At 31.2% G+C, this 14114-nt stretch overlaps 1 protein-coding gene and 3 non-coding genes across 4 annotated transcripts; all 4 read left to right on the top strand.

The window, feature by feature from the left end:
• The first annotated feature begins 326 nt into the window (after positions 1–326).
• LOC142630109 (U1 spliceosomal RNA) lies at positions 327–479 on the top strand. Its single transcript, XR_012843223.1, has one exon. It is a non-coding gene; the product is annotated as a U1 spliceosomal RNA (small nuclear RNA).
• A 3827-nt stretch (positions 480–4306) lies between these two features.
• On the top strand, positions 4307–4459 carry LOC142630106 (U1 spliceosomal RNA). The gene has a single exon (XR_012843221.1). It is a non-coding gene; the product is annotated as a U1 spliceosomal RNA (small nuclear RNA).
• A 5161-nt stretch (positions 4460–9620) lies between these two features.
• LOC142630112 (U1 spliceosomal RNA) lies at positions 9621–9781 on the top strand. The gene has a single exon (XR_012843225.1). It is a non-coding gene; the product is annotated as a U1 spliceosomal RNA (small nuclear RNA).
• Positions 9782–10696: 915 nt separating this feature from the next.
• Positions 10697–11642, top strand: LOC142626763 (uncharacterized). Its single transcript, XM_075800463.1, has one exon. It carries the CDS (start codon positions 10838–10840, stop codon positions 11372–11374), a length of 537 nt encoding a protein of 178 aa, XP_075656578.1. The 5' UTR covers positions 10697–10837; the 3' UTR covers positions 11375–11642.
• The last annotated feature ends 2472 nt before the right edge of the window (positions 11643–14114 follow it).

Here is a 14114-nt window from a genome sequence, read left to right on the forward strand (position 1 = left end):
AATGACAAGAGTTTTATAATTCAACTGATTGATATCTTATATTTTCAAGAGAGATATCTATGATTTAAATCTCTCCACAACCCAACCATCGAATTATCGAATAATTAAAAAATGCAGTAGGCAGGGCAGGGGAAGCATAGCCTATGGGGGCTATGGTGTTAAAGGTAGTATAATTGTGCCTGCCTAGCCTTTCAATTAATACAATTTAGTTAACTAGACACTTGCGATTAATTAGCCTGAAGTTCAAGTTCCCACATCGAACTAACATAAATGAAGAGACAGGCGCAAGGGGGTATAAATATGTAGCACTAGTCAAAGTGAAAAACATACTTACCTGGACGGGGTCTATGTTTGATCATTAAGGATCATGTCCTAGGTTAGTGACCTCCATTGCACATAAAGGAGGGGTGCTAACCTAAGGGCTTCCCAAGTGGAAGAGCCTACGTCATTATTTGTTGCTATGGGGGCTTCGGCCCCTGCCCAATTTCAGTCTTAATATTTTTGGACGTTTAAATATTAATGTATTTTCACAATAATTTGTTGAAATTTTTCTGTGACTCATTTGTATTTCTATATTGTTTTATGGTAATTGATGTTATTAATATATAAGGAATTAATTTTAATTATACTGATATCAATGACTCTGAGTAGAAGTAGCAAACATAAAAATTTAAGCATCGTATAGTTATTATTATTAATTAAAATGATAACAAATTAAATAAAATTATACAAACTAATATATAATTATTATATTATTTTGTGCTATACACGCTATAATTGTTATCTCCAAAAGAAAAAAAAAAACTTCAAAATTCATCTTTATTTTCTATAGTAAAAGGTCGATGGAAATATTTGTTCCATGATGAGATTTATTCCACTTTTAGTTCATTTATTAGTATGAAAGTGACTGACAAATTAAACACATGAAATGCGATCTAAAAAAAAAAAAAACTTAACGAAATGTTTGTAACTAAATTTGATATTATATTTTTGAATCTTGAAAGAACCTTGTAAAAATATCACTTTGTAAAATATATATATATATATATTAAGCTCTTATTTTTTTTAATGAAAAATATATTCTTCATCTTTGTCAAAAAAAATATACTCGTTGTCCCATGGAGTACTAATGTAATGTAACTAGAAATGAGAAGCAGGGACCAACAAAAGAGCATATTTATGTGGGTGCATATTTGTGGATAAGGTTATAAAAAATAAAACCCGGAATCTTACGTAGGATAGTCAGATCAAATCATAGGATTTTATCAAGAATACTAATATTATAATTTATAATTTATGTCAAGAAAGAAAGTGAAAATTCACCAACAGTGATGATATAGTGATAATAAAGGGAAATCTTGGGTCCAGTTTTCATTGCATTGGACTTATCACGATAACGAGACTTGCCAACTTTTGGTCATATGTTATCAACCCAACTCAAATATGATAATGAATTTTGTTAATGCTTTCTTATCTCATATGAGTGCAAATAGAAGAAAAAATATAAAATATCATGATTAGTTTTTTATTTATAAAAAATAATAAATTGATGTCTTTAATTATCTTAGAAGGATAATACAAAATTTAATTTGTAATTAAATAAAAAGATTGATTTCAATCAACTTTAGGAAAACAAACAAAGAAAATATAGACATTCCTTAACAAAATAATTGACGATGTCTATCGTAAAGCCAATCAATAGAACCCATAGATTTTATCGACAAACATCTCTCTATCAACCACCTAAAGATGGAGTGCATGTTTGGTATCCTATTTTGAAACATTACTTTTTCAATAAAACCGTCCAATTTCAGAAGGATCAATTAAACTTCAAAATCCAATCAAAAGATTGAAAGAAAGTTTTTCTAAGCAGAAAAGTAGGTAGGATAAGATCAAATATAAATTTGTTTTGGGCTTGATGCCTTGATGTGAAGTGGAACGCACAAGTGATCAACTGTCAATAACAAATGGAGTGGAGGCTAGAGGTTGCATGGTTGCACAAGTTGCCGGGGAACAAACATTACAAGAAAACCTAAGTAATTTTATCAAACTTATAAATCAATAGTAGAAATCATTAGTCCATCTGTGGATTTGTTCACAAACGTATAAATCTCAAATTGTAAGAATGAGAAAATTATAACACAAAACCAAAAAAAAAAACTACATGTGTGATGAAAAATTGTTTCACCTGCAAACACATAATGCTCATCACACCTCTAGGTATTTTGTGATTAGAAAATGTAGTAATTCCAAATTATAATGGATGCAAATTATTAACTTTTTTCCAAAAAAATAGAAGAGTCTCTGAGCACGCGCATCAAAGACTAGTGTGTGTATTTTAAATATATGTATAATGCCTATATCAGTGAAACATGAATTTTAAGATAAACTTTTGAATGTTTTAGCAATTTTATTGCTTTTTTTATGGCCCATAAATAAATTAAAATGTCATGTTTTTTAACTCAAAAAAAGTAAAAAGGAAAAATGAAATTTTGAGCAAAAAAAGAAAAGGCAACCTATAAACCAAAATGGACCGAAGTAGATCAAAGTGGACTGAATAGACCAAACAAATTAAAGTGGAGCGAGATAGACCCGAATAGACCAAAGTAGACTGAAATAAACCTAATGAACCAAAGTGGACCGAATGAACCGAAGTGGACTGAATGGATCGAATTGAACTGAAATCCTATGCTTATGTGACTCAAAGAGAGAGTGATAACAAGAAATACTAGGTATCAACTTTTAGATAATATATATATATAGCTGATTTGAACCTTCAACTTTAACATGGAAAACAGGTAAAAAAAGTTTTATAACTCACCTGGTTGCCCATGGTTGAAATCCCCCCATCACAACTATCGAATTATCAAATAATTAAAAAAAAAAAGATGTGGCAAGCAGGGCAGGGGAAGCATAGCATATGGGGGCTATAGTGTTAAAGGTAGTATAATTGAGCTTGCCTACCTTTCAATTAATACAAAATAAACTAATCTATGTCTTCAAAATAAACTTATCCAAAAAAAAAAATTTTAAAAAAATTTCAATCCACTTTGATATTTCCCTCAAGACCAAATACACTAGAAAAAAAAAAAAAAAAAAAAGCCCTCATTGCGCACACAAAGCATATGTGATGAGACTAGTGTGTGTATATATAAAAAGTGCTAGGCGTGGATAAATAGTATTTCAAGCTTTCAACAGTGGCCTATTGATGTTATTAATATATTTGTTATGATTAAAATATCCCATCCCCATCAAAATTTACTCCCTCTCTCCTTCCTTTTGGGTCCTTGATTTTGTGTATGAAGGCATAGGCATAGTAAGGGATTCAACTACTATGAGACCCCAGAGTTTAAAAAAAAAAAAAAAAAAAAATAGTATATAGTAAATTATTTTATAGTATAAAAAAAGTTAAAATTTAACGTTTAGACTTCTAAAAATTACAATGAATTCCCTTTCAAAGAAACCCCAAAAATAGAAATTTCTAGCAAGTTTAAAATATAAGTTTAGAATTGTAGCATTTTTTTTTTCAAATATAACTATAATATCTATATCATTGAAACCTGAATTTTAAGATAAACTTTTGAATGTTTATTATTTTTATTGGCTTTTTAGGGCCTATTTTTAATTTTTAATGTCTATTTTGTTTGTATTTTTTAACCCAAAATTAAAGATTTTGGCCCAAAATAAAAAAAATACATACTTTTTAACTAAAAAATTAAGGAGAAAAATGAAATTTTGAGCAAAAAACGAAAAAGGCAACCTACAAACCAAAATGGACCAAAGTGGACCGACACGGACCAAATAGACCGAGGTGGATCAAAATGAACCGAATGAACCAAAGTGGACTAGATGGATCAAATTGAACCAAAATGCTATGCTATTGTGGCTTAAAGGGAGCAGCAACAATAAATGCTAAGTTTTAGTTTTTAAATAGTATATAGATATAGATGATTTGAACCTTCAACTTTAATATGACAAGCAGTTGACAAGAGTTTTATAATTCAACTGATTGATATCTTATATTTTCAAAGGAAATATCAATATATGGTTCAAATATCTCCACAACCCAACTATCGAATTATCGAATAATTAAGAAAAAAAATGCAGCAAGCAGGGCAGGGGAAGCATAGCATATGGGGGCTATGGTGTTAAAGTTGGTATAATTGTGCCTGCCTAGCCTTTCAATTAATACAATTTAGTTAAATAGACACTTGCGATTAGCCTGAAGTTCCCACATCGAACTAACATAAGTGAAGAGACAGGCGCAAGGGGGTATAAATATGGAGCACTATTCATAGTTAAAAACATACTTACCTGGACGGGGTCTATGTTTGATCATTAAGGATCATGTCCTGGGTTAGTGACCTCCATTGCACATAAAGGAGGGGTGCTAACCTAAGGTCTTCCCAAGTGGAAGAGCCTACGTCATTATTTGTTGCTATGGGGGCTTCGGCCCCTGCCCACTTTCAGTCTTAAATATTTTGGACATTTAAATGTTAATGTATTTTCACAATAATTTGTTGAAATTTTTCTGTGACTCATTTGTATTTCTATATTGTTTTATAGTAATTGATGTTATCATTTTAATTGTATTGATATCAATGACTCTGAGTAGAAGTAGCAAACATAAAAATTTAAGCATCGTATAGTTATTATTATTAATTAAAAGAGAAATGATATGTCCACAATATTTTTACAACAAATCCTAAGTGGCAGGATGTTACTGGTTGTTATTGTTGGGGCAAAAAAGTAATCTTAGTGTTATGTTCAAATTTGAACCAATAACAACTAACCACCTATGATTTGTTGTAAAAATGTTATGGACGTAGCACCTCTCTAATTAAAATAATAACAAATTGAATAAAATTATACAAACTAATATATAATTATTATATTATTTTGTGCTATACATGCTATAATTGTTATCTCCAAAAGAAAAAAAACATCAAAATTCATCTTTATTTTCTATAGTAAAAGGTCGAAGGAAAAATGAGAAATGATATGTCCACAACATTTTCACAACAAATCTTAAGTGACAGATTGTTACTGGTTGTTATTGTTAGGACAAAAAAGTAATCTTAGTGTTAAGTTCAAATTTGAACCAATAACAAATAACCACTTATGATTTGTTGTGGAAATATTGTAAAAATGTTGTGGATGTAGCATCTCTCAGGAAAAAATTGTTCCATGAGATTTATTCAACTTTTAGTTCATTTATTAATATGAAACAAATTAAACACATGAAATGCGATCTACAAAAAATAATAATAATAATAATAATAATAAAACTTACGAAATGTTTGTAACTAAATTTGATATTATTGAATTCTATTTTTGAATTTTACACTCTTGAAAGAACCTTGTAAAAATATCATTTAGTAAAATATATAAATTAAGCTCTTTTTTTTTTTTTAAATAAAAAATATATTCTTCATCTTTGTAAAAAAAAAAACATACTCGTTGTACCATGGAGTACTACTGTAAGAGATTGCGGTATGCACCTAGAAATGAGAAGCAGGACCAACAAAAGAGCATATTTATGTGGGTGCATTAATGGATAAGGTTATAAGAATCGGAATCTTACGTATACGTAAAAACTAGAAATCGCTGCAATAGAGACGTAGGACAGTCAGATCAAATCATAGGATTCTATCAAGAATACTAATATTATAATTTATGTAAAGAAACAAAGTGAAAATTCACCAATAGTGACGATTTAGTGATAATAAAGGGAAAAACTTGGGTCTAGTGTTCATTGCACTGGACCTATCATGGTAACGACACTTGCCAACTTTTGATTATATGTCATTATTTTAATGAATTCAACTCAAATATGATAATGAATTTTGTTAATGCTTTCTTATCTCACATGAGTGCAAGTAGAAGAAAAATTATAAACTATCATGATTAATTTTTTATTTAAGAAAAATAATAAATTGATGTCTTTAATTATCTTAGAAGGATAATGCAAAATTTAATTTGTAATTAAAAAAAAAAAAGATTGATTTCAGTCAACTTTGGGAAAACAAACAAAGAAAATACAGACATTCCTTAACAAAATTATTGACGATGTCTGTCGAAAAGTCAATCAATAGAACCCATAGATTTTACCGACAAACATTTCTCTGTGAACCACCTAATTAAAGATGGAGTGCATGTTTGGTTTCCTATTTCGAAACAGCACTTTTTCAATAAAACCGTCCATTTTCAAAAAAATCAATTAAACTTCAAAGTCCAATCAAAAGATTGAAAGAAAGTTTTTCTAAGTAGAAAAGTAGGTAGGATAAGATCAAATATAACTTTGTTTGGGCTTGATGCCTTGATGTGAAGTGGAACGCACAAGTGATCAACTGTCAATAACAAATGGAGGCTAGAGGATGCATATATGGTTGCACAAGTTGCCGTAGAACAAACATTAGGAGAAAATCTAAGTAATTTTATTAAGACGATAATATAATAGTGTGGAAATCATATGTCCATGCGTGGAATTGTTCACAAATGTATAAATCTTAAATTGCAATAATGAGAAAATTATAACACAAAACCAAACAAAAAAAAAGCTACAAGTGTTATAAAAAATTATTATTATTTCACCTGCAAACACATGCATAAGCCAGAGAACAAACATTAGAAGAAAATCTAAAAAGTTTGAACCTTCAACTTTAAAACGAAAAACAAATAACAAGAGTTTTATAACTCAACTGGTTGCCCATGGTTGAAATCCCCCTGTCACAACTATCGTATTATCAAATAATTAAAAAAAAAAATGCAGCAAGCAAGGTAGGGAAGCATAGCATATGGGGGCTATAGTGTTAAAGCCTTAAAGGTAGTATAATTGAGCCTGCCTGCCTTTCAATTAATACAACTAGAAGGTTGCCCGCGCGTTGCGCGGATAATGCTGTAAGCTTTTATGTAAAATGGTTTTTGAAATTTTTGTACATATATTATAACATAAATGGTGGATATTTTCATTGCTAAAATCACCTACAATTATAGTAGAAATTTCAGAGCATGTAGGCATATTTTGTTGTCTACCATCAGTTGATTGTAAACCAATTAATTGCAAGCATACATTATGCATATCAAACTCCTTGAACCTGTCCCTTGTCATACGAAATGTCTAACTAAGGCATTGACCCTATGAAGCATCTTCAGTTGATCGTAAACCAATTAATTGCAAGCATACATTATGCATATCAAACTCCTTGAACTTGTCCCTTGTCATACGAAATGTCTAACTAAGGCATTGACCCTAAGAAGCATCTTCAATAATATTTTAACTATAGCAGTGCTAAGGTTGCATAGTGATTCATGTCTAGGCAAAGCAACAAACACACTTTGATATTATCAAGGCTCTTGCGAACAATCGTACATGATACTTGACCAATAAATAAATAAAGCAAGTAGTTTCAATGATGGTTGAGGTAGACATGACTCAACATATTTTACAATTTTTTAACCACCGCACACCCTTGGTGCGATGCTCATTCCACAAGTATAAGTACTTATGGGGTGTGGGAGGCAAGGGTCGGGGTTCAAGTCTCCAGGAGGGACCTTCACATACATATACACTTAGATTATGCTAGAATAGAAATTCTATTTTCTATAAATAAAAAAAATAATAAAACAATTTTTTAACAAAGGTGTACCAGTATAATATATTTAACAATTTTTTAATACCATTTTGAGTTTATATAGATTCTAGGCTAACCTTTAAATAATGGAGACACCACATAATTTTTTTCTGCCCACTCAGTTCTTAATTTATACCTTTGGGGTTCTATTGTTTCTTTCTTTGTTCTTATTTTTAACAATTGAGTTTCTATCATTTAGTAGGACATAGAATATGTGTAGATTGTGGTGATTGTTTTAAAAATTTGCTACCAAATAATACTTAACCCCTCAATAGGTAAAAGAAAATTATTCACCTAAAAATAATAACTTCTTTCTTACCCGTAGCTAATTTAATTTGTTTCACTTATGTCAATTATATAGGCTGCTACATCATACAACCAAATAAAAATTATAAATTTTCTGTCAAGCATTTTATCAAATACTATGGATTCAAAATAATATATATGATTACTCTTGGGCTCTTTGCACTTTGAATCCCACAAAAGTTTTGCCTCTATTGGCGCTTTGAATGTGACCCAATCCATATAGATACATGTATGTGTGCTCCGACTACATGTGGCTTGGAGGAGCTTGATTTATTGATTAAGTTTCTTCCTCATTGATCTTTCTACCTGCCCAACAAAACCAAATTAGTTACTCAACCTGTCTTTGCCTTAGGGTCTAAATATTACCCAATTCAACTAATTTTCTTAATCACATCCTCATGTAACATATTTAAATCACTCACCAAAAGCCAAATCATAAATTACAAAAACAGCGTGGCTCAGTAGAAATCTCAACCAGTAAACAGTTTAAATGAAAAGAAACAAACCACCATCTAGTTCGATTATCAAAAACCCATTACCAAACAACAACAAAGAATGAACAAATTGAGTATTAGTATTTTGTACTTCTTAGATACTGAAGAAGGATTTGATAAATTAGGGGCTGGTGGTATTTTCTCCTTGTGTTTAGTTACTTTAGTCCCCGGCCAAAACATGGTAAAGTTGAAGCTTCAATCTACCTGAGTCTATCTTCCATTAAACATTGCAAACCGCAAACTTAGTATCCCAAATAAAATTTGGGAAAAAAAAATTGAAAGAAAGAAACAAAGAGAGAGAGTTGGCAATATTTATTTATTTATAGACACTAAGAAAGGAACTTTTGTCCATGAACTCAAAGAGGAATCGTTGATCCATCAATATATAATTTTCAAAAGAAATAGGTACAATAGAGTGCGTTTAATTGAAAGGGGAAGTGAAAGAGTTTTTTGTTTGTGTTTTTGCTAGAAGAAGTGAAGAGTTAAGACTTAAGAGACGTAGAAAGAACTGAAGAGTTAAGAAAGAGAATGAATGAAATTTAAAAGATTTAAGATGGGTTTGATCTCAACAGAAATTACTTGGAAAGTATAATATTATTGTAAAGGTGTAATACTGCAAAGCTTGGTCTCACTTTGCCAGGTGCTTATCCATAGTGTGCATTTAAATTTGAACGGGGAAGTGAAAGTTTTTTTTTTTTTTTTGGTCCGGAAGAGGTGAATAGTCTTTTTTTTTTTTTGATGGAAAGAAGTGAAGAGTTAGGAGAGAGGAAGAAGTGAATTGATTTTTGATGAAGCAATAAGTGCTAAACATAAAAGCTGCATTGTTTTAATTTTTGAAGTTTGAAAACATCATTTCATAATAAAGAGGATTGTAAAGAACTCATATAGAGCGCCACATGGCAGAACCTCATGCACTCTCGCATGAGGTCTCTACTTTTATATATATATTGATTTTTTTTTATGCATTTCAATTAATAAAATTTAGTTTAACTAGACACTTGCGAATAGAAACATTGGAAAATGCCAACCAATTGAACTATAAGACTCTTTGCAAGTTTTTATACGATAGATAACCACAACAACTTACCTCTTCCCCAATCAGCTTTGAATCCCACATAGGTTAAACATGAAATATAAGAGAGACAAGCAAGATGTACAAATAAAAAAGTAAGCAGCATTTAACAACATACTTACCTGGACGGGGACACGGGGTGTATGGGTAACCAAGAAGGCCCATGGCCTAGGTTGGTGACCTCCATTGCACTTATAGGAGGGGTTCCGTCCTAAAGTCTCCCCTAGTGGGAGAGCCTACGTCATTATTTGTTGCATTGGGGGCCTTCGCCCCTTGCCAAATTCTAGTTTAAAATTTTTGTGGCTATATGCTAATTTTATGTCATCCAAGAGGCATGATTAATGTGTTTTTTACTATTTGATTTTGTTGCCATTCTAATTTTCCATTTATTTCTGTAGACTATTCTAAATTGAATATGAAATTCAAATATACCTTTCCAAGAGAAAATGTCATGTAATTGTGGAGCATGGTCTATCATATAGAATAGTATTGCATAACGTTTAGCAATTTTGGACCTAACAAGTATTTTGCCTTCTTTTTGATTCTTTTGGGGAATACACTTGCTCAAATATAGGTGCCAAACATGGCCAAAACATAATTTCATGCACCAAAGAGAGTCCAACTCAGTGGGAAAATTATTTAGTATTCTGAAATTATTACTTCAAATGAATGATATATTCTATCAAGAACTTTATTAATAAGACCCACTATTATATGAAAATAGAATTTCTCTCATAGTACTAATTACTCCAAAATAAATAAATAATCCAATTGTAGTAATTAATATGTTTATATTTTGAGTTTTTGAATAAACTGACTTTGATAAGGACATAGATGAAATTTCAACCCATCCTATATATAACTTTATTGACATTTTCATGGCATTAGACTAAAGACTGAAGACTGAAGACTCATGGCATGTGTGCAGCTTCCTATATATATTAAACCAAGTAAAATAGTGTGTAATAACTCTTTCCTATCTTTTTGTTTGGAATGCTTAGAAGTTGGATGTTTATTTTTTGACAGTTGAATGAGAGTTCTCTTTATCAAAGAGATTAATTAAATGAATTGAAGTTAAAACTTTTTTTTGGGTTGGTGGTTGGAGGGGTTGGTTCCAATAATATATTCTTTGGTGATGGAATCTTAGCAAACAATAATCAATATTATAAACCAAAATATACTTTCCATGCTCTTGAATAATGCGTAACCCAACTACCCAAGCCTAGTTCTCCCTTCAAAAAAGAAGAAGAAGAAGCCAAGTTCTAATTTACAATAATAGCATTTTGGTTACAAACCCCTGTGGCACCATTGCTGCCATCACTGTCAGTGTTATGGCCATTGATCTATCAAGAATTTCTCTCCGACCCTTGAAGCTAACAGACGTGGATGATTTCATGTTATGGGCAGGTGATGATCAAGTTACACGTTTCCTCCGATGGAAGACTTTTACATCGAAGGAAGAGGCTTTGACTTTCATCAATGATGTTTGCATACCCCATCTACGATGGCGTCGATCCATATGTATCGATGACCGTTCGATCGGCTTCGTCTCCATTTTCCCCGGATCGGGTGATGACAGGTGTAGGGCTGATATAGGGTATGGTATAGCCACAAAGTACTGGGGCCAGGGGATAACTACCAAGGCAGTGAAGATTGCTCTCTCACAAGTGTTCAAGGACTTGCCTAATTTGGCAAGGTTGCAATCTTTTGTTGCTGTAGAGAATCTAGCATCTCAAAGGGTCCTAGAAAAAGCTGGGCTCCTCAAGGAGGGTATGCTGAGGAAGTATACCTATCTTAAGGGGAATTTAGAGGACTTGTTTGTCTACAGCTTTTTAGCCACAGGCTCCTTCCCAGTTGTTGACCCTTAGATTGTTGTGGAAGAAGTATTGCTATTGGTATCATGATATAAATTAAGTGGAAAATTCTACCCTGCAGTCATTACAATGACTTCTACAAAATTTGGACAGTAATGCATGTAGCACTCAACCTATAAGGTTGCAGTATTCAAATTTTAATGGTTTGTAGGTCAATAGAATAACTTTGGGTATGATGATGTATGTGATGTAATATTAATGTATACATTTTCTTTAATGTCTTGTGTTTATGGTATTTTGTGTGATTTTTATTGTTAATGATTTCATCAAGATGATTTGGCTATGGAAATACAGAGTTGAAATGTCCAATTATTTTTTATTATTGACAGAGATCCAAAACATACATTATTTTTCCTTACTAGTCGCGGATCCATTCGATGTGCGACATTTTCTGAGAATTTGTATTTTTGTTAAGTAAAACAATAGATTTTCTAAATTAATTAAGCTATATATATATTTTATTTGAAAGTGTTTTAAATTTAGTAAGATTTTTTTTTTTTTTTTTTGGTGAGGAAACCTACTTTATTTCACATCTAATCATTGTATAAGGTGATATATTTTTGTAAGTAAAGTAATGTATAATTGAAATTTGTTTCTAGTGCTCCTTACAAACGGTTCATCCTCTATATGTGTTGAATAACCTAAAGACGAAGCAAATCTATCATTTATATTAAAAAAAAATACTAGACTTTAATAATATAACAAAAATGTAATTTTATTAAGAACTTACCAACATTATGATGAGAATGTGATATAATTGTCAATAAAGAAATTCCTCTTCCTACTAAAATCTTTCCTCCTAGAGCACCACCGAAGTGGAACGAATGAACTTAAGTGGACAAAAATGGACGGAAGTGAACTGAAATGATACATAGGTATGGCTCAATAGGAATGTGGGAACAATAAATGTTATGCTTCAACTTGTTGATATTACTAGTCGCAGGCCCACGTAATGCGTTTATTTTTTGTGCCAATTTTTAAAAAAATTTTATCATTATTATTCTTTTGTTTAGTAAAAATATTGGTGCTTCTTCCAACCACAACATCAATATAATGAACTTGCTTCATGTAGTTTTGTTTTGTCATATTAACCATTTTGAGTGCTTGTATAAACATATATACACACATACACACACTAAATTGGTCTTCAAAATTAAATTATATCATTTCACTAAAATTGTGTAATGCACTTAAAAACTAAAATAATAATATCAGCTAAGTGAAGGGAAAAACGTAAAGAAAGATAATACTATCAAATTAAAAAAATTAAAAATAATAATATTACTTTTTGTCATCTTGGAATGAAGTGGACCAAAATAGATTGAAAGGACTAAAGTGAACTGAATTGGACCAAAATGGACAAGAAGGACCGAAATGGACCGAATGGACACCAAAGTAGACCAAATTAGACCGAATAGGAACTAAGTGGACCAAAATAGACCGAAGTTGATTAAAATGGACCAAAGTAGACCCAAATGGACTGAATTTGACCCAACTGGACTGAATAAACCGAAGTGGACTGAAGAGAAGAAGTGGACCCAGTTGGACCGAATGGACTGAAGTGGACCAATATGTATAAAAATGGACTGAAGTGAACTAAATGAACCAAATTAGACCAAAATAACCGTAGTGGACCAAATTTGAAGGCACGTATCAGTAACAATCCTAGATATTAATTTAGTTACAAGCATATTACATGTGTTGATGATGTGCACATACTATTTATTAAAAAACTAAAAAGTAAGTGATAGAAATTTATTTATGGATTGTAAAAAGGATTATCAAGCGTACAATAAAATATATATATATATATATATATTTAAAATTAGGTACGTAATTTTTCATATTTTTAGTAGTCATTACAAAGTATTCTAAGTCCTACAGTGTTTCCCATTAAAGCTTTGCCTTGCATGCAAAATTGTTTTCCCTGGAGTATGTCAACAGCTTCATGGCCCAGTCTCTAGTAAAATGGAGTTATGTGGGTTCATATATCAGCATATTTTAAGCACCCCATATATCAGCATATTTCAAGCACCCGATATATGCCGAGTGACCATTTATAGCCTATATTTCATTCTCCTATCTGGTTGTTGTGGCCATACACCGTTGCAAAAGCGAGAAGCAATAAATTGAGTAAGAGTAACAAAGAAAAAGAAAAGTGTGAAAGCAGTTATTTCTATTCTAAATTAAAGTAGATGGATGCATAAAGAAAATATATATGTAAAGTTAAAACTATCAAATATATTATTATGGAAAAAAAAAAGTCCAAAATGAATGAGTAAAGTTAATTGGTCAATATATTTAATATTATAAAAAAATTAAAGAGGAACAAATCAATAAAAAAAATGGTGACATGGTTGATGTTGCTCAATTGGAGTAGCACCATTAAATGCTATAGTTTGATTTTAAGATATTATATAAATATAGATAATATTGGTGTACTTTGGGCCCTAGCAAGCACCTAAATTACACTTCATCAAAATTTCTAACGATAAACGAGGAACACATTTGAACCCTTTGAAACCACTCGCCGGCCATTCTCTTTTTTCTTATTTTGGGCTGGCTCTGCGGTCATTCAAAATTTTTAAGTGCGTGGATGATTTTAGTAGATGGGTAGTCGGCAATGATAATGCAAGTAAAGTATACTGTCATTATCTTGTAGTTTCCGGTTCAAATCAACATATAGACCAAAGAGAAACAAGACCCTGGTTATACCTTTAAATTTGTAATATTA

The sequence above is a fragment of the Castanea sativa genome, chromosome 3, assembly GCF_040712315.1.
Source record: "Castanea sativa cultivar Marrone di Chiusa Pesio chromosome 3, ASM4071231v1".
In the NCBI taxonomy this organism is placed as follows: Eukaryota; Viridiplantae; Streptophyta; class Magnoliopsida; order Fagales; family Fagaceae; genus Castanea; species Castanea sativa.

Coding starts and splice junctions, on each gene's coding strand:
- LOC142626763 (XM_075800463.1), top strand. CDS start 10,838: ATGGCCATTGATCTATCAAGAATTTCTCTCCGACCCTTGAAGCTAACA.